The sequence below is a fragment of the Prosopis cineraria genome, unplaced genomic scaffold (genome assembly GCF_029017545.1).
Source record: "Prosopis cineraria cultivar Desert tree isolate PC_DT_omini unplaced genomic scaffold, ASM2901754v1 PC3, whole genome shotgun sequence".
In the NCBI taxonomy this organism is placed as follows: domain Eukaryota; kingdom Viridiplantae; phylum Streptophyta; class Magnoliopsida; order Fabales; family Fabaceae; genus Prosopis; species Prosopis cineraria.
This window is the reverse complement of record NW_026555334.1, coordinates 24,243,029-24,262,469: the sequence shown is the minus strand read 5'-3', so window position 1 is coordinate 24,262,469 and position 19,441 is coordinate 24,243,029. Positions and strand designations below refer to the sequence as shown.

The window sequence follows — 19,441 nt, the reverse complement described above, 5'->3', positions numbered from 1 at the left end:
ACTGCCATCCTACCTCGTAGCAGTGAAAACTACTACTAAGGGACCTCAATAACCATTGCTAAAGGTTGCTTTTTTGTAGTGATGGACATACACAAAAGTTATATAGGCTTGAGCATATATTTAATGACTGAGGATTATTCTATGGACTGTACGAGTTGATTAAATGTGACATTTGGTCGAGTTCTCTTCAAGAATATTAGAATGCGTAGAATGTGATAGAAGATGAAATTTCAATTAAAAATAATAAGAAACTTCTAGAAAAATTGAAAAAGGGATCTTAAACTAAGTCAATACATTACACGAAGAGATCCATCACTTACAATGACAATTGCCTACTTTACTCTTTAGCAAAGCATATGTTTTTTTTTTTTTTAACCATAGTAAAGCATATGCTTACTTGGCCAAAAAAGAGTCCTACAAAAGTAGGCTGAATAGACTATATCAGACCAAACTGGGAATAGCCAAAATGCCAATAAAAATATAGGTACAAAAGCAATAACAGAAATGAAGCTAGGAACCCAGATCAAACCCTGATAATGAGTCACAAAGAAAGCGCTACCAAAAGCTATCATCATGCTTATCATGGAGATGATAAGTGCAGCCAATCCAGATATCAACTTAAATGGTAGTGACTTGCGAAAATCCTGCTCTGCATAGCGTGAGATGAGGATGGACAAGAAAATGACTGTGGAGGTTGAGGATGAGATCATTGCAAATGCATTAGACGTGCCAAATATCAGGAAATATCTTTTTTGCAAGAAGCTAGGGATTCCTGTATTGTCATTGACACCACTTGGTATATTGAATGTAGTAGAAAATATTCCAATAGTAATAAGAGTAGAAACAACCAAGCAAGAGTTTGCTATTCCCTTCATCCATGATTCTGCATCACTCAGTAACTCTTTATGCTCTTTTATGAACAGTTGGTGAGGAGTCAAGCCATCTGCATTCTTCATCTCTATGAATGATGGTGGAGATATCTTCTTCACCTCCTGCCATGTTAAAGGATGCATATTAGTAAATTGAACTATTCACAAGCCGTAATTGATTTCTCAAATTTTGCAAAATCATTGAGGGTCCACCAATGTGCATGTAAAGCTACCTTGTAAATAGACCAAATATGGGTACTAAAAAAATACCTCAAACCATGACAACTCAACGGTCATCTGAAATGCCGCTCCAGAAACTAAGTTCAGTCGATCTTGCGGTGCTAATTTTGCAGCCATATGCAATAAATTGCTTTGATCTCTGCTATCCAAAAAACTTGCAATGAAATCTTTGATTGGGCCAATGTCTTGTATGAGATTAAAGATATTAGCATGACGATGAAAAACGGCAATGTGAATTATACTTCGATTTCTTTCATCAACTTCCCATATTAAATCAGGATAGGTACTTGTGAGCACAGCTAGAAACTCAAAATTTCCAACTTCTATGGCATCAAATACTACATGTGAAGGCACTCTTATATTGCCCAAAATCTCCTTGTCGTCTCGAGTAAGAAATATACTCCACAAATATTTTACAAGTCGAAGTTGATGAGCTTGTTTCAAACCTAGGAAACACAATTTGACCATTTGATTAGTTCAGAGATTAAGTCAAGACTGTAAAATAAATGAAAATATTTTGAAAGAAAAATTACAAAATATTATTACTCAATAATTTTTTGTTTTGTTTCATTACATATCACCATTTCTTTTTAATTATAATAAATCTACTATCATGTTAAATAAAAAGTAAATTCCCTGATGCGGACAGTTCAAAATAATTTACAGCTTGACTAAAGAAAACAATGGTGACTGTATATTTGTCGAACGCAGAAAAAGCCTTGATAAAATAACAAGCATGGGAATGTTGACTAGATTGTAATCATATTTTAAAATTATTTGCCATCATTTTCAGTTGCACATTCCAAAAGTATATTCAACAATGGATAGGAAAGGGCTAGAAGAAAATGAATAAATAAAGAATTCACATGCCTAAAGGCTTTCTGGCCAATATATGCAATATCGTCTCATTAGCTTGATCCCTTTTAAAAGCTAGATCTGGTCTCTTCTCAAGCAACTCCAAGGCTAAATCTGCACGCACAATTGAATAAATTAATGAAGTCATATTATCTTCTAAATTATAGACTTGTATGTAATGTCTTATTGTCTTCTACTTCCATCTCTATGTGTAATATACTAACCATAGATTCCAGTGTTGACACAGCAGAATAACAGTATGATCCAGTCATTATCTTCAAAAACCTTAACAACAGTTTTATCAGAGTATAGATACCATGCCATTTCCCTTCTTCCCTGTAAAGCAGCCACGTGAAGAGGGGTGATTCCTGCACCACCCCTTATTGTTGGCAAGTTCTTATTTTTCCTCATCATTATCTGAACAATCTGTAAATTCCCAGTTGCTGCAGCAATGCAAAAAGCGGTGTTCCCATTCACGTCTTGCAATTCCAAGTCTTCTGGACACATAATCTTCACCAGCTCATCGACAAAGCGAGTGCGGTTTGCTCCGACCGCCACATGGAGAACCGTTGCCCGCCGCATGGTTATGGCAGCAGAAACTAAAGTCCAGTCTTTCTCTAAGATGTGCTTCGCTGCTCTCCAATCACCTTTCACGGCTGCTTTGTGAAGGGGAACACATACACTTGGGTACTTATCTCTTCGCTCTTCTGAATCAATTTTTTTTGCGAGGATTGTCATAAAGGAGAGATTTGAAATCCTCATTAGATATATAGAATGAGCTAGTTTTAAAGGTACAAAAGGAAAGGGTCATTTACTGCTATTAGAGAGAGAGAGAGAGAGAGAGAGAGAGAGATTACCTAGAAGATGAAGGGAAGGCTTCCTAGACTGAGGTGAAATAGCGCTTTGAAGTTGTTGTGCTGATATAGTTATGGAACTTGCTCCTGGTTTCTCCATTCCTCTATGAAGCAAAGTTGATCAAGAATTAGTTGAAATCCTTCTAGCGGGACTCGTGCAAGCGTCTTCTTCTTTTGTTGTTTTTTTTTTTCCAAAAAAAAAAACAGGGCCAAAGCCCAACACCCAAGAGTCTTAATGCAGAGTCATGTCACTCATGTGACAGTTAATGAACGAATCATGTATCTCATTATATATGAGAAATTTAATTTTCCTTTCAAATTTTCTATGCCAACCATTTAATAATCAATCCCTAGATCGAATCTTTTAAAAAAAAGGTATAGTGCCCGAGGGACTAAATTGTAACTAAATTAATAGATTAAATCATTAAAACTTACAAAACTGAATAGATCCAAGTTCATATTCATGACTGAGTTGTATTGGAATCAAAATTTTAAGGAATAAATGATTAATTTTTTTGAATTATTCTGAATCATAAACTAGAAGCTTCTTAAAATTTAAAATTAATAAATCATAAAATTAATCATTTTGTTAAGAAAATAATATTTTAAGAAAATATTTACTTCAACTAACATGTTTGTTTTAAATACATTTAATTTTATTAGCATAAATATGTTTGGGAACGAACTAAAAATTAAATAAAGTATTGACTTTATTAGTTGTAGCACGTAAATGTATAAAATAGAACAATGAGCACTTATGTTTGGGAGAACTACAATTAGATCCGAAAATATCAATATGTTATAAAATTTTGACACCATGAACTTTGATGATATTACTTTAAGAAGTTAAATTTATTTATTGAATAAAAAATGAAACTTATTGAATTGTTTTGAAAAAAACGGTAGGCCCGAATCTTTTAAGCCCCTAAGTATCATTTTTTAGAATACTATTCAAGCCTTATCCTTAAATAATCATGGAATGGCAGCCTATTTTTCTGGCTCTGGTTGAGGTGAAGGAAAAGTAGAGGATAAGTCGGAGTCAGCTAGGGATAAATCTTGGTCGTCCATATTTAATATTTTTATTTTTTATTTTTAAAATAAAAAATATATAACAATTGTGAAATTTTTAATAAATATACTTATTAATATGATAGTCCAAAGTTAATATAGATTATCCAGATTTAATATTAAAAATTTAAATTAACTTTTTAGATAGATTCTGAACAATATAAATATATTTTGAATAGAGTAATAAACTCATTAAAAATTTTAATATTAAATTTAGACCATTTACATTAAATCTAGACTGTAATTTTTTTTATAATTTTTATATATTTTTATTTTAAAAATAAAAAATAAAAATATTAAATTTATATTATTTATATTAAATTTAAACTGTCTAAGTTTGTCTTGCCTCAGCATAGAGGCGAAGGAGGCTTTCCTAAGCGGAGGGAAGCCAACTCCAGGATGAGTCTCGGGTAGATTAATTAGTGTGTGGGTAATCATTTTCTGGATCTGATGATTGGACGACCTTGTTTAATTATTGCAGCTACATTGTGGTAGCAGATGTGAGCTACAGGTGCAAGAAAATTTAATTTAAAAATTAATAATTAAAAAATAATATGATAATTTTAAAAAATAATTTCACTTGGCAAAAATACAATAGCATAAGTAAAGTTATGCATATTTTTATTGGGATAAATATGTTAAGGTTTTTTGGCCAAAAATATATTAAGAAGGTTGATATAGAATTTACATTTGGAAGGAAAAAAAGAAACTATTACCAAAAGGATAATTTAATTTGTTGTGATTGGGTTTTATTATAAAATAAACAACTCATTTATCAATTTCTTTTAATAACATTTCTAATGCGTTTAAAAGTTTTGGTTTGAATTTATGGGATATGAGTTAAAATATCATATTTAAAAAAATTCTGAGAACTTAAACATTTCTATTTGAGTCTAGAGAGAAATCAAAATTCTAAAAATAGGAGTGCAAGGTCCCAAATTTTACATATACCAAATATGCAATTTTCTCCTGTGAGAGGGAGCATTATCTGCCGCCCAACGTGCATGGAACGTGGTTCCGCCACTGACCACAATATAAAATCCACCCCTGGCTAGAAACCAGGAAGAAAAGAAATAGGAGGTGGATGAGGTGGAAGTGGAGCCGTGGAGGAGAGAGAAACATGAAGAGAGTGTGAATGAGGTTTGAAATATAGATTAACAATATGTTAGTTGTTCCAATTCTTCTTCTCTTTGGTCATGCTGGCACAAAGGAAAATGTTTAAGAGAACATAAAGGGCACATAATGTGTCTTCCATACATGCAAGTACCTCTGTTTATGCTAAGCTTAAATAGTCAATGCAATTAAACTAGATAACGGGGTTACATAGACATTATGGAGGAGGTAATAGAACCGAAAGGAATTGAAGGAAGGATTATGACATTTAAAAAGGAATATGGAATGGAGAATTTAATTTTGTTTCATGCATGATAGCTTTTTACATGACATTAGCTTGTCATAGAAAACATTGTACGTACGAGTTTAAAGGAAACATGTATCATAAATGACTAGACTCTAGAGGATGGAGTTACACTTATAACCCACACTTTGTGAGACTTGAAAAGCTGCTTCCCTTTTCTTCCCAAGATACCCTTGCCTTTACTCTTCAACTTCACGAATGCAATTTTGCATATGAAGTCGATGAAATATAACAATCTCTCTTGTTTAATTGTGTCTCTGAGATCTAACATTGATAAAGATTATAAGGTAACTGAAGTAGGGGGAGTAGTGATGAGATAATTACCTGAGCATATAGAAATGGTGGATGGATGTGGAGAAGTTGAAATTCTACGATTCTAGATAAGAAAGCCAGGAGTTGATGGAGTTAAAGTGACCCATGAGTCGAATAATGTCCAACAAATAAATAGAGGAGAAGGACGTGGTCTGATACTCTCTTCATTTAAGAATATAAAATATTTTTAATTGAATCTCATCCTCATATAAAGTAATTATTTATTTTTAAACTAACTCTATTTATTTATATTTATTTTTATTTAATAATATTTACCTTAAAATAAATATAAATTTATTTATTTAATAAATTTTTTTTAAAATAATAATTATATTTTAAAAGATTAAAAATATTTTATACTTTTAAATATCTAATCTTTAAAAATTGCCTGTATTTGAAACATATCATTTCTTTAAAAAAAAAATAATTGTGATGGCGTGTCCTTCAAAAACAAAACAAAAAGACAAAAACATGTGATGTCGTGGGCCCGTTCTTAGCTGGCAGTATACCTGCGAATATGCATGCTACACGGCTGTACGATTGAAATTTTTTTTTTTTTATTTATAAGCTCTGTGATTTAATTTTACTTTGACCTTTTCACTTCCTGATGAGGTCATCCGTTCAAGGGAAAATACCATACGTTTTAACTGTGTGTTGCTTTTTGTCGTCATAGTTTTTTTTTTTATAAAATGATTAATTAATAAAATGAAATTTGTCCACAATGCATAAATTTGCGATAATTCTAAAGGGATTGGGGAAGTGAAGAGTCCTGAGTCCTGAAAAACATTGAATGAAATAGAAGCAAAATAATTAGCTAGCATATAAATATGTTGCACCAGCAGAAATAAAAAAAAAATGCTTCAGAAGAATGCAGTGAAATAATTTCTTTGGATAGCAGAGCCAAAAAAATCAGTAGCCACTATTTTAAAAGAGTTGTGATAAGCTAAGTAAAAAAATCACTAGCCACTATTTCAAAACAGGGAATAGAATAGACAAGCACCAAACCATATTAATATGACATAATGACAACTCCTAAAAAGGAGGGTTAATGATTTTAATTCCACACAACCAAAAACACAATGTGAATGAACATCTAAATGATGATGTCTCCGAATATCTCCAATTGGGAGTGCAGAGTGTAACAATTTCCAAATAAAAAAAAGTTGTTTATGAGGTAAGCTAATTTTTTCAAGAAAATTCCAAAAAGATTCATCAAACACCATTGATATAAATATGTAAAGTTGCAAAAGACCCCTCTTTACTGTATTAGAGCCATCCGAATTACTTGATTAGATCAACTTATCAATAGTAGGGCATAGAGGCAAAGGAATTTTAAAGATAGCTTGGGCCACATCTTTACTATATATTTGAAAAATTAAAGGTCTATTCCAAATATAAGAAGACAAATAGGGGAACTAGAAATTAGTAAATCAGAGACCTTTTGAACATTAAGTCTATGGGAGAGATTAATGTTAGTTAGTTTCCACTAGAGCTCATGCTCAATAGGAATACTAGAACCATTACCTACCTACCAATTTAAATGGGATAGTATAATGTTTTTAGACTCCAAAATGCCTTTCCAGAACCAAGAAGCATTCTAAGGTTTCTTGAGCTTAATGTCACGGCCTTGGAACTCCCTTCCCTTGAACCGTGCCGGCCTTAGCTTGATCCCTCTCTTGATCTTTGCTAAGTCAGCCGAATCCCACAAGTAGGCAAAGAGGCTAAGATAGCTAGATGCACAAGTAGAGAGTAGAGAGCTTGAGTGAATGAACTTTGAGAGCTTTTATACTATGCTTAAGTGAGTTACAAATGAGGGGTGAGGGGGTATTTATAGGCCTCCCCCTTTCTCTAGAAAATTCCCACCTCCTTAATGGACGGTTGGGATTGATTCGATCTAACGGTGTACATTCTATCTCTAGATTATTCTATAGAAATATCTACAAGGAATATCTTGATATTTACAAGGAGACTACTAGAATGTACAAGAGCAAGATATCCCTAGAATGATCTAGATGCTTCAAGTGCTTTCTACACTACTCTAGAGATATCTAGGTCTTTCGAGGTCATACCGGCGTATTCCAGAAGACTCCGGGGCCTTCTTGATTATCCTAGATCATTTCGAAAACTTCTAGAATATCTTAACCTCATGAAAATTCTATCTTTATCACATTCTCCCCCACCTATTCCAGTGACGTCCTCGTCACGGCATCATCTTTATAAGATCGAAGTAGTTCTTCAAATTGCCAAAGATCTCTTTGAGATTCCTATGTTGCTTCACTCTCTGGCAATCGCTTCCACTTGATCAAGTATTTTGTGTCTGGTGGCACACCTCTTTTCCACACAACTTGGTGACTAAGTATTTCTTCAACTCCTCGATCATATGCCTTAGTAATGGTCGGTGGGGCATGTGATGATGTTCCGCGCGTCGGGTCATCCTAATCTTCATGATAGGGTTTCAACATGCTAACATGGAAGACAGGATGAATCTTTAAATTAGTAGGGAGATCCAATTTATATGAGACTTTCCCTACCTTCTTGATTACCTTATAAGGACCTTCATATTTGCGAATGAGGCCCTTGTGTACTGATCTGAAGGCTTTGAATTGTTGTAGGAGAAGTTTCACCATTGCCATGTCTCCCACTTGGAATTCTATTACACGCCTTCATTTGTCTGCAAATTTCTTCATCTTCTTAGCAGCCTTCTCGAGGAATGATCTTGTTTCATCTGCTCATTCCTGCCAGGACTTAGCCATGTTAAAAGCTCCAGGGCTCTTACCTTTATAGGAGGTTGTGAGGGCATGTGGGGTGATCGGTTGTTGTCCCATCACAATCTCAAATGGACTCTTCCCTGTCGCCTCGCTCCTCTGTAAGTTGTAAGAGAACTGAGCCACATCAAGCAACTTAGCCCAGTCCTTCTGATTGGCGCTAACAAAGTGCCACAAATAGCACTTAAGCAAAGCATTCACCCTCTCAATTTGCCCATCTGTTTGAGGATGAAAGCTAGTTGAGAAGTGTAGCTCCATCCCCAATAGTTTGAATAGTTTTGTCCACAGCTTTCCTGTGAACCTTGGATCTCTGTCACTGATAATAGTTTTAGGAAGGCCCCAGTACTTTACCATATTTTTGAAAAACATCCGAGCCACTTCCTCAGCCGTGCAGTCTGTCGGGGTAGCTATGAAAGTTGCATATTTGGAGAATCGATCTACTACCACCATGATGGATCCAAATCCTTCTGACTTAGGTAATGCTGAGATGAAGTCTAAGGAAACACTTTCCCATGGTTGGCTCGGTGTAGGTAAGGGTTTGAGCAGTCCTCCAAGCAATTGGTTGTCCACCTTGTCCTGTTGGCATAAAAGACAAGTCTTCACATAAAGCTCTACATCCTCCCTCATGTGAGGCCAATAATAAGCTATTTCTAGCAAAGCCAAAGTTCGCCTTTGACCTAGGTGACCTGCCCATTTAGAGTCGTGACACTCTTTGATCAGCTCCTTCCTTAAGTTTGCCCATTTAGGGACATACATGCGCCTTCCTAGAGTGTAAAGGATGTCATCATCCACCCAAAATCTCTTAGTCTTCCCTTCTTTTGCTAGTTCCATTAGCTGTAGGGCTATGGGATCTTGGGCCATTCCTTCCTTAACCTTTTCGACCAAGTCGCCACTGAATTGGGTTAAGGTTGCCAGTTCTGCTTTTCTACTTAGAGCATCAGCAACAACATTAGCTGCTCCTGGCTTATACTCCAACACATAGTCAAACTCAGCTAAGAAGTCTTGCCATCTTACTTGCTTTGGCGTCAACTTCTTCTGAGTCTGGAAGTAACTAGTAGCCACATTGTCCATCTTGATGATAAACTTTACCCCCAGCAAGTAATGCCTCCAAGTACACAAGCAATGGACTATGGCCGTCATCTCCTTTTCCTGGATCGTGTACCGCTTCTCGGTATCATTTAGCTTGCAACTTTCAAAGGCAATAGGATGCCTTTCTTGCATTAGGACACCTCCTATAGCAAAGTTAGAGGCATCAGTATGTACCTCAAAGGTTTTGGAGAAGTCAGGAAGTGTTAACACTGGTTCTTCCATAACAGCCGCCTTCAAATCCTCAAAGGCTTGTTGGCACTCCTAACACTTGTTCTTCTTCAACAATTCTGTGAGAGGGGCAGCTCTTGCCGAGTAGCCCTTGATAAATTGTCGATAATAGTTTACTAATCCCAGGAAGGACTGCAGCTCAGCCACACATGTTGGAGGCTCTCATTCCTTTATAGCTTGTACCTTTTTCTCATCTATCTTGAGGCAGCCATGTGAGATGACATGTCCCAAGAAAGAGACTTCCTCCATAGCAAAGGAGCACTTTTCCTTCTTCACATAAAGCTCATTTTCACGAAGGGTCTTGAACACAATCTAGAGGTGTTCAGTATGTTCCTCCAGTGTGTTGCTATAAACAACAATGTTGTCTAAGTACACCACCACGAATCGATCAAGATAAGGATGAAAGATCTTATTCATCAAAGTGCAAAATGTGGCTGGTGCATTGGTTAGTCTAAAAGGCATAACTAACCACTCGAAGGACCCATATCGTGTCACACAGGTGGTCTTGGGTTCATCTCCTTCGGCAATTCGAACTTGATGATACCCAGACCTTAGATCCAATTTGGAGAAGTACTTTGCCTTTCCCAGGCGATCAAACAAGTCAGCTATTAAAGGAATAGGATATTTGTTTTTAATAGTTACCTTGTTGAGAGCCCGGTAGTCTATGTATAGGCACAAGGACCCATCCTACTTCTTTTGGAATAAGACGGGTGCCCTAAAAGGTGCTTTTGATGGTCGGATGAAACCTGCGTTAATCAACTCCTTTAGTTGCTTTCTCAATTCCTCCAACTCGGGTGGTGCCATACGATATGGCGCCATGGCCGGTGGCCGAGTTCCTGGCTCCAGCTCGATCTCATGATCCATCTCTCTATGTGGTGGAACCTTCTTGGGCAACTCAGCAGGCATAATGTCTTGGTTCTCTACCAAAACACAGGCAATTATGGGAGGGACTTCTTACTTAACTTTGTCCCTAGGGTCAATCTCTTTCAGTGTTACCAAATACATAGCCTCTCCCTTCTTTATTCCCTTTTTGACTTGCAAGGCTGAGAGTTGGTGTCTACCACTCACCCTTCTTGCAGGCACAAAGCAAGGGTTTCCCTTCTCGAGTATACAAAGTAAATTATAATAGGGCATAGGGTAAGCGTTTACCTGTCTGAAGAACTTAAGTCCCAGCACGACCTTGAAGTCATCCATAGGAGCTACGGAGAAGTCTATCTTACCACTCCAGCTCCCCAAACATAGCTCAACTCCTTGTGCTATACCACATAGTTGCTTAGGAGGTGAGTTAACTGCCTTCAAACTTCCTCCCTCCTGCACCACCTTGAGGCCTATTCTCTTGGCCTCTTCTGGAGTGATAAAATTATGGGTAGCTCCAGTGTCACACATTATGGTGACAGGTGATCCATTCAACTTCCCGTCTACATACATCAAGCCTCACCTTTAAGATTCTTTGGCAAGGGTTTGACCTTTAAAGCATTGAGGAGTCGTAGAGATCCCATCTCCGCTTCAGGCTCTTCTTCTTCAGCCTTCTCCAATATGGCTACCAACGTACCTAGCTTCGGACATTCTCTCATTCAATGAGGGCCTTTGCACACAAAGCATCCCGTCTGATCCTTGAAGGTCTTCTTTTGTCCTTCAGGTTGTTTCTTCTGTGGGAACCTGCTATCACCCCCTTTAGATGTCCCCTTGCCCTTGTCTCCCCCACCTTTTCCAAAATTAGGTTCGGAAGACTAGGGTTTAGAGGGCTCACCTTTTTCTTTATGGTACTCTGTGAGACTTTCAGCTACTGTAATTGCCTTATCAATAGTCTTCACATCACGCCGCTGTAGCTCGTGCTTAGTCCAGTTCTAGAGACCATCGATGAAATAGAAGAGAGCTTCTTCACTACTCAGATTGGGAATCTGAAGTGTTAAAGAAGTGAAGTCTCGTACATAATCAAAGATAGTGGTCTTATGTTTGAGATCCCTCAATTTCTTCCGTGCCTCGTAGACCACATTCTCTGGATAGAATTGCCTCTTCAGCTCTTTCTTAAAGTCCTCCCAAGTATTGATTGTGCAAAGCCCTTTGTCCATGTCTGCATGCTTCCTTCACCACCATAGCATGGCATTGTTTGTAAGGAAATAGGCTGCGATACATACCTTGGTTTGATCATCAATCATCCCCAAGGTGTCAGTATAACGTTCCATCTGCCATAAGAAGTTCTCAACTTCCTTGGCATCTCGTACCCCCTTGAATTCCTTGGGTTTGGGAAGATCTAACTTGACTTCCCTTACTCCACTATTTCTATCCAATAGTGGGCTTCTTCCTCTTTCTTCTAAGGAAGTCTTGAGAGTGTCAAGCTATTGTTGCATCGTGGTGATGGCATCTATCACCTTTGTCTCTAAGGATCTCACGGCATCCTCCCGTTGATCCTCATAGTTTTGCAAGGTATCCACACTACTCTTTACCTCATTAAGTTCATTGAGAGTGTGGCTTTCCAATGTACCCATATCACCCTCAACTTTCGCTACTCTACCCACCATTTCCTCCATTGCTTTTTCTAGAGCATCAATTTTTATAAAGAGTATAGTAAGGTCTTCTGAACGTACCTTACTAGAGCCTTATGTCCTCTTGCCACCTTGGTGTAGAGGTTGGGATTCCCTTCCCCTCTCCTCGTCATGAGCAAGAGTCTCCTCAGTCACACCAGACATTCTTGCCTACCAGTAACGCTATCGAAACCACGGCTCCCTCGAACCTGGCTCTGATACCACATTGTCACGGCCTTGGAACTCCCTTCCCTTGAATCGTGCCGGCCTTAGCTTGATCCCTCTCTTGATCTTTGCTAAGTCAGCCGAATCCCACAAGTAGGCAAAGAGGCTAAGATAGCTAGATGCACAAGTAGAGAGTAGAGAGCTTGAGTGAATGAACTTTGAGAGCTTTTATACTATGCTTAAGTGAGTTACAAATGAGGGGTGAGGGGGTATTTATAGGCCTCCCCCTTTCTCTAGAAAATTCCCACCTCCTTAATGGACGGTTGGAATTGATTCGATCTAACAGTGTACATTCTATCTCTAGATTATTCTATAGAAATATCTACAAGGAATATCTTGATATTTACAAGGAGACTACTAGAATGTACAAGAGCAAGATATCCCTAGAATGATCTAGATGCTTCAAGTGCTTTCTACACTACTCTAGAGATATCTAGGTCTTTCGAGGTCATACCGGCGTATTCCAGAAGACTCCGGGGCCTTCTTGATTATCCTAGATCATTCCGAAAACTTCTAGAATATCTTAACCTCATGAAAATTCTATCTTTGCACATTAAGCTGACTTGAGGAATCAATATTGTACTTTAGATTCAAAGTGTTACCAAGCAAAGAGTCTTGTTTAGGGGACAAAATCCTCAAAATTTGCTTGGCAAACAATGCCATATTTATCTTATGCCTCTAATGCCAAGACCTTCATTTTGCATAGGAGTGAAAAGTAGATCTCTTTTGGCAAGATGCATTTTCTTCTTGTCCTTATCAAAACCCCAAAAGAAATTAGCCAATTTAGCATCAATCAAATTGCATATTTTCTTTGGCAACTTGAAGCAAGAAAGCAAATAAGTATTAATCCATGTATTTTGTTCATTGTGAAAACTGTATTTTGCCTGGGTATTTTTTTTAATTTAATAAAAATAATAATAAATTCAACTAAAAAATATAAAAATAGAAAAATAAAATTTAATCCTTCTTGAGATTATATTTTTAAAAAAATAATCTCACTTAAATCTTTAAAAATCTCTTCCAAATTATCCTAATCATTCAAAAATATTGAGAGTCAACTTTTGAGAGTTAACTTTTCTCTCCTTAAATCTTATTTTTCATTTAATATATATATATATATATATATATTTGTGTGTGTGTGTTAATCTAATTAAAAAAATTAAAAATAAAAAAAAATTAAAGGCTGAGTGAAACGTTACGCGTTTCACCACAGCCAAAAAAAAAACAAAAGAGAAACAGGTAAGTTGGCGAGAAGATCAGACGAGAGCAAAGAAAAATAGAACAAAGCAGCAAGCAACCAAAACACGTACACACACACTTTTGGCCAGCAGAAGAAAAGAAACAGAACCAGAGACGCATGTATGCACACAGTAGACAGAGCATGAAGCTTTACCTCTAAAAAAGAAACACATGCATGAAGTGAAGAGGCAGAAAATAGAGCCAAAGATGCAAGCACTTATGTAGTAGCAGAAAAGAAGAGAAAATAGAGAGAATACAGCAGAGCAGAGCAAGAAAGGTGAAGCACGTAAACTCTCTCCTCACACGTAAGCTTAAAAGAAAAGAAACTCTTCCTTGCTTCTACTTTAAAAGGGATGAAAGGCCAAAAGAAAAGGAGAATGGATGAGGGGACTGAGAGTGAGAGAGCACAGAAAAAGGATGGAAGAGGCTGGAGGCGTTTTTTTATGCAAAGACAAGGAATAGAGGTTGTGTCTTGCATGCAGTATAAGGCTCCACACTTCAGTTTAAAAGCCAAGACTTTGATGCCAATTGGACTCCGCAACGTTTAAATTTTACTTTCCATTCTCGACCATGAGGTAGACTTCAAGTTTTCAACAAACTCAACGGCAAAGGAAAGAAACAATAGAGAGCAGAAAAAGAGGAAGGAAAGAGCATGAAGTGGGGAAGGGACTCAGGAAGGAGAGAGCATGAAGACGAGAGGAAAACTGAGGAAGGAGAGAGCACAAAAATAGAGCACAAAAGGAGGAAAGAGAGAGCAAGAAAAATAGAGCACAAAAAGAGAAAAAGGAGGATTCGAAAAGGAGAGGAAACAGATAAGAGAAAAATGAAAAAGGAGAGAGCTGGATAATGATGAGCGAGATCCAAATAGAGAAAGAGGATGAGAGAGAGAGAGAGTAGCGGCGGAGATAGAAAAAAAGGGAAAGAGACCGAGGGTAGGAGGTGGCAGAGCATTTGAGTGAGAGGAAAGAGGGAGTTGAGGACCTAAAAAAGGAGAGAGAGACAGAGGTGATGAAAGCGTTGCCTTGAGAGGAAGAAGAATGCATGTCTAAAATCACAGGCTACTACAACTTGAGGACGTGGTCATTGGTAGTTAAATCAAGTAATATTTAAATCATGTCACCTCTCTTAATCTAGATTTGTTGATGAACATATATATATATATATCTTGATAGATATTGAGGGTATGGATTGATCTGGATATATGTTTAGGCATTAAAGATTCATGGATCAAATGTTTTTATGCAAAATTTAGAACATACCCAAGAGGTGTTTGAAAAAAAAAACTTATGAGAATATTGTTGATAATTTATGAGATTGGTTGTGGTTTGAAGCCGTATCTATCATGGTTATGATCTTGCTAAAAGTTAATACCAAATTTATATTTTTTTAAGAATATATCCTCAAGTCAAAAGAATAGTAAATTATCAAAATGGTTTATTTCTCTATTCTTTACATTGGCTTTATTGCATAAATTATTTAGCCAACCATAATATTATGCATCAACTGTAAATGTAAATATTTTGATTTTCTATTTGTCGTGTGAGATTTTAAGAATCTTCGTAGGCATTTAGAATGATTTCATACTGTGTAAATCAATAAAATTTCGTAGGTATGAGGATCAATCTTATAGGTATTTATATGGGTTCCAAAGGCCCATTATTAAAATTAATTTTTATTTTATAATAAATATTTAAGTCTCATATGAGATTTCAAGAATCTTCATAGAGAATTAAATTAAGTGCATTATCGTGTGAGATAATGAATCCTCGTAGATATCACGATTCTCAATTTATATGAATTTTGTAAAAAAATAATAAACATTTTTTATAATATTAATTAATTAAATTAATAAATTTAAATTATAATTATATTTTTTAATTAGATCTGTTAGTCATGTGAGATTTTGAAATCTATAGACCTTTAGGATAATCGTACTACAATGTGAATCAATAAGGCTTCGCAGGTATAATGATTAAGATTTCTATATTTAAAAATATACGTTATATAATTATACATTAAAATATATTTAAAGTGAATATTATTTAATCATTTTATTGTGTGAGATTTTGAATCTCTACAAATATTTAGGATAATCTCCTATCGTGTAAATCAATAAGATTTTTACAGATATAAGAGTAAAACTTATATGTTAATATAGGTTCTAAAGGCCCATCATTAAAATTAACTCTCTTTTTATAATCTAAATTAATAATTTATTTAAATCCCATGTGAGATTTCAAGAATTTTCATAGGAATTAATCATATCATCATATGGGATAATAAGTTATCACAGATGTATTGATTCCGAATTTCTATAATAAATAAATAATTTTTGTAAATAATGATATAATACACAATTTAGAAAAATTAATTAATCAAATTAATATATTTAAATTGTAATCATATTTACTGATTATATCTTTTAGTCATGTGAAATTTTTAAATCTCTGTAGACTTGTAAGATAATCGTATTATCGTATGAGTTAATAAGACTCTGTAGATATAACGATTAAGTTTTTAAAATATATATACATTATATACTAAGTTAATTAAATTAAAAATATACTTAAGTGTATATTATTTAATCTTTTATCGTGTGAAATTTTAGAATCTCTGCAGATATTTAGGATAATTATATTACCATATAAGTTAATAAGGCTTTACAGGTATGACGATTAAAACTCTTTAAAAACATATATATATATATATATATGCTTAAAAAATTTATTACTAACACTTTAGAAATGTAAATAAATTAAGTTTTTAAACTTTTTTATCGTATGAGATTTTGAAATCTCCGCAGATATTTAAAATGATTGTATTATCATATAAGCCAATAAGGCTCTGTAGGTATAGTATTTAAATTCTCAATCATAAAACATAAAAAATAATTTTAAACTCTTTTCTTTTCTTTATTCTAAAAATTCAAAAATTGAAGAAAATAATTAAAATTAAATTAATTTTTACAATTTAAAACACATATATGAAAATTTTAGAAATTATTTTATTTGCAAAATGGTGAATTATTTTTAATTAATTTCTCTTCAAAAAAAATATTTTCACCAACAACTTTGAAGCTCGAACTACATGGACTTTGATATCTATCACAGGATACATAGGCCTCATAGTTTAATTCTGAGTCAAGTCCTCCCTCATAAATAAATAAATATTCTCCATTTTATTATTATCATTTTTTAAAACACATAAATAAGAAAGAGATAATTAAAATAATTTTAAAACTATATTAATATAACACAACAAACTTCAGGTAACCATTCTAATAAACGGGTGTTGTGAGGTGTCTAACACTTTTCCCACACTCAATCAACTCTTGAACCTATTTTCTGATTTCGCAAACTATATTTAACCCCTTTAATTGGTTTCCCAAGATTTCCATCAAAATTTTGGTGGCGACTCCCATTTCATCCGGTTCCTGTCCCAAAGGCTGAAACCGTCGCTTGCGTGCTGTCCACGTCGCATTTTCGGGTGTGACAGTCATTATAGTTTATTTTCATTGTTTCTCATTTCTTTTTTTTTTCTCTATATAAAATATTAATCCACGTATTTTGAAAAATACTTAGAAGGCTATGACAATGAGATGGCTCAAACAGTATTAATTTTAGAGTAAATAAGCAAATTACTACTTGAACTTTAGGTCATTTTTAAGTCCAAAAAAATTATAAAAAAGACAAAAAAATTACAAAATGGATCAAAAAATGACAATAAAAGATCCTAAAATTATAGAAAATGATTAAAAAAATTTCTTTATCCTTATGTGATTTTTAGATCATTTTATATCATTTTTTGGTTAACTAATAATTAAATTTAACTTTTGTTCTCTTGCCAAAAAAAAAGTTAACTTTTGTTTAAATCATGAGCCAAATTGCACCATTTTTAAAAGTTTAGAGAATAATTTATAAAATAAATAATTTAAGAATCTATGGCACGTACTATTGGAGCTAAAGTTTTAAGAGATAATTTATTTATTTATCCTTAATTTTACTGAGGTGGACTTAACAAAATAACATCATTATTAAACACGCATGCTAACATGGAAAAAAATTATAAAATTATTTGTTTAAAAATTTGGTCTAAATTAAAAACACAAAAAGGAATCTTAATTTCTTAAAACGACCAACTACACGAGCGAGAAGAAAAGGGCATCAAGAAAGCACAAGAGCATTGGAACTATGCAAAATAAACAATGTCGGAATCAACTCACGGTCGTCAAAGTGAAGTGCTAAAACAGTGGCAGAGCCACATGTATTTAGGGGCTCACTAGAAAAAAATTACATATATAAGGTACAGGTTTTCATATTTTGTTCCCCTCTTTTGTTATTTTGCGCCCCTTTTTTTAATATTTTAATTTTTAAATCTATTTCAGGTTATTTTTTAATGTAGATCCAAAATTAAAATTTTTTAACTCAATGCTAATAAATTTTAGTCAACAATTTCACTATATCTAAATACTAATATTATTTTATAAAAAAATTAAGGATAAAGCAACTTTTAGTCATTTACGTATGAGAATCTATTGATTTGATCCCTCAACTTTGATTTATATCCTTTCAGTCTTTAATATTTGCTTTAGCTATCAACTTATTCTTTTAAGTTTTGTAAGACAAAATATCCCTAAAAGAAAAAGCTGATATGGAAATTGAATTGTTGGCATGGAATATACATATGGATTAAATAAAAAACAACAGCCAAATCTGTTAAGTCCTAATTACTTATTAAAAAAATCCATGATAGTAATGATAGTATAATAAAATAATAAAATAAATAACAAATACGTAATTATTTCATTGAGACATTTTTTTCTTGGTTAATGTGAGTGAGGAGAAATCATGAAGAGAGAAGCAACTACAAGGTCTAATGTGTGAACTGTTCAATATGGTAAACATCATGACTCTATAACCCTTCTTTTGCGTGCCATTTGATTGTTGATTCTGCAGGACTAAAAAATTCCCTGATCCAAAAACTTTGATAATTTGGATAGGAATATCTGAGAACCTATCATCTTGTTGAGGTTTGTTGTCACCCTCACCACTAGGCTCATTCTGAGGCTCCTCGTCAAGTGCATCATCAACGTCATCAAGAATGCTGTAAAAGTTGAACATGTAGAGGACAAGAGCAAGAATTTTGGGGACCATGGTGATAGGCAAGGGATTTTAGAAAGGATACCTCAGACAAAAATTTTCCAAAAGTGGAAAAATGAGGTCTGTAGCTTTTATAGACTTGGCAATAATGGAGGAACCACTACCCAAACCATAACCATTTCCAACATTCGAGTATGACTGTCATTAATGGACTTTCAAAATTGTATAGATTGATTCATGAATTTCTACGAGAATTGCCACAACCTGTGACTATCTGCTAACTGAGCCAACTTTGCATTGGTTTGATTTCCAAGACACTACAAAGTTGGTAGCGGTTTGATCACACAAACCACTACCAACGCTTCATGCCATTTGGCATCTTCAGTGGTAGTGGTTTTAGTGAATCACTACCTTGTTTTTCATAGTTTTGAATATGAAAACTACTTTAAAAAGAGCTACAATGTTTCTTGCCAAAAGACGTAGGTCAAATTGTGACAAAATTGTAGCAGTTTGGGTCAAAACCACTACAATATTAATCTTTAGTAATGGTTTCATGAAATAGCTACTTTGAAACCACTACTAAATGACCTTTTTCTTTTTAATGAGTAATAACCTAAGATGGGTTCCCAAGGGTACCAAAATACCGTGGAAAACTT

The 19,441-nt window shown here is 34.6% G+C and overlaps 1 protein-coding gene across 3 annotated transcripts; it reads right to left on the bottom strand.

Annotated features, from left to right (window-relative positions):
• Positions 1-277: 277 nt before the first annotated feature.
• LOC129305140 (ankyrin repeat-containing protein ITN1-like) lies at positions 278-5,828 on the bottom strand. Of its 3 annotated transcripts, none has more exons than XM_054945089.1 (6): positions 5,628-5,828; positions 2,822-2,922; positions 2,189-2,743; positions 1,980-2,078; positions 1,140-1,555; positions 278-992 (listed from the first exon to the last, which is right to left on the bottom strand). In XM_054945089.1, exons 1-6 carry the CDS (start codon positions 5,633-5,635, stop codon positions 372-374), a joined length of 1,800 nt encoding a protein of 599 aa, XP_054801064.1. In that variant the 5' UTR covers positions 5,636-5,828; the 3' UTR covers positions 278-371. The 3 variants fall into 3 exon arrangements, with proteins under 3 accessions (XP_054801064.1, XP_054801066.1, XP_054801065.1); XM_054945091.1 differs by having other exon boundaries at positions 2,189-2,668; XM_054945090.1 differs by having other exon boundaries at positions 2,189-2,671; positions 5,628-5,827.
• Between the last annotated feature and the right edge of the window lie 13,613 nt (positions 5,829-19,441).

What these genes read in the sequence shown, in the direction of transcription:
- LOC129305140 (XM_054945089.1), bottom strand. An exon ending in TGTCAACACTGGAATCTATG is followed by an intron (nt 2,079 to 2,188) that starts GTTAGTATATTA and finishes TTGTGCGTGCAG; the next exon opens with ATTTAGCCTTGGAGTTGCTT. An exon ending in TTGAGTTGTCATGGTTTGAG is followed by an intron (nt 993 to 1,139) that starts GTATTTTTTTAG and finishes TTAACATGGCAG; the next exon opens with GAGGTGAAGAAGATATCTCC.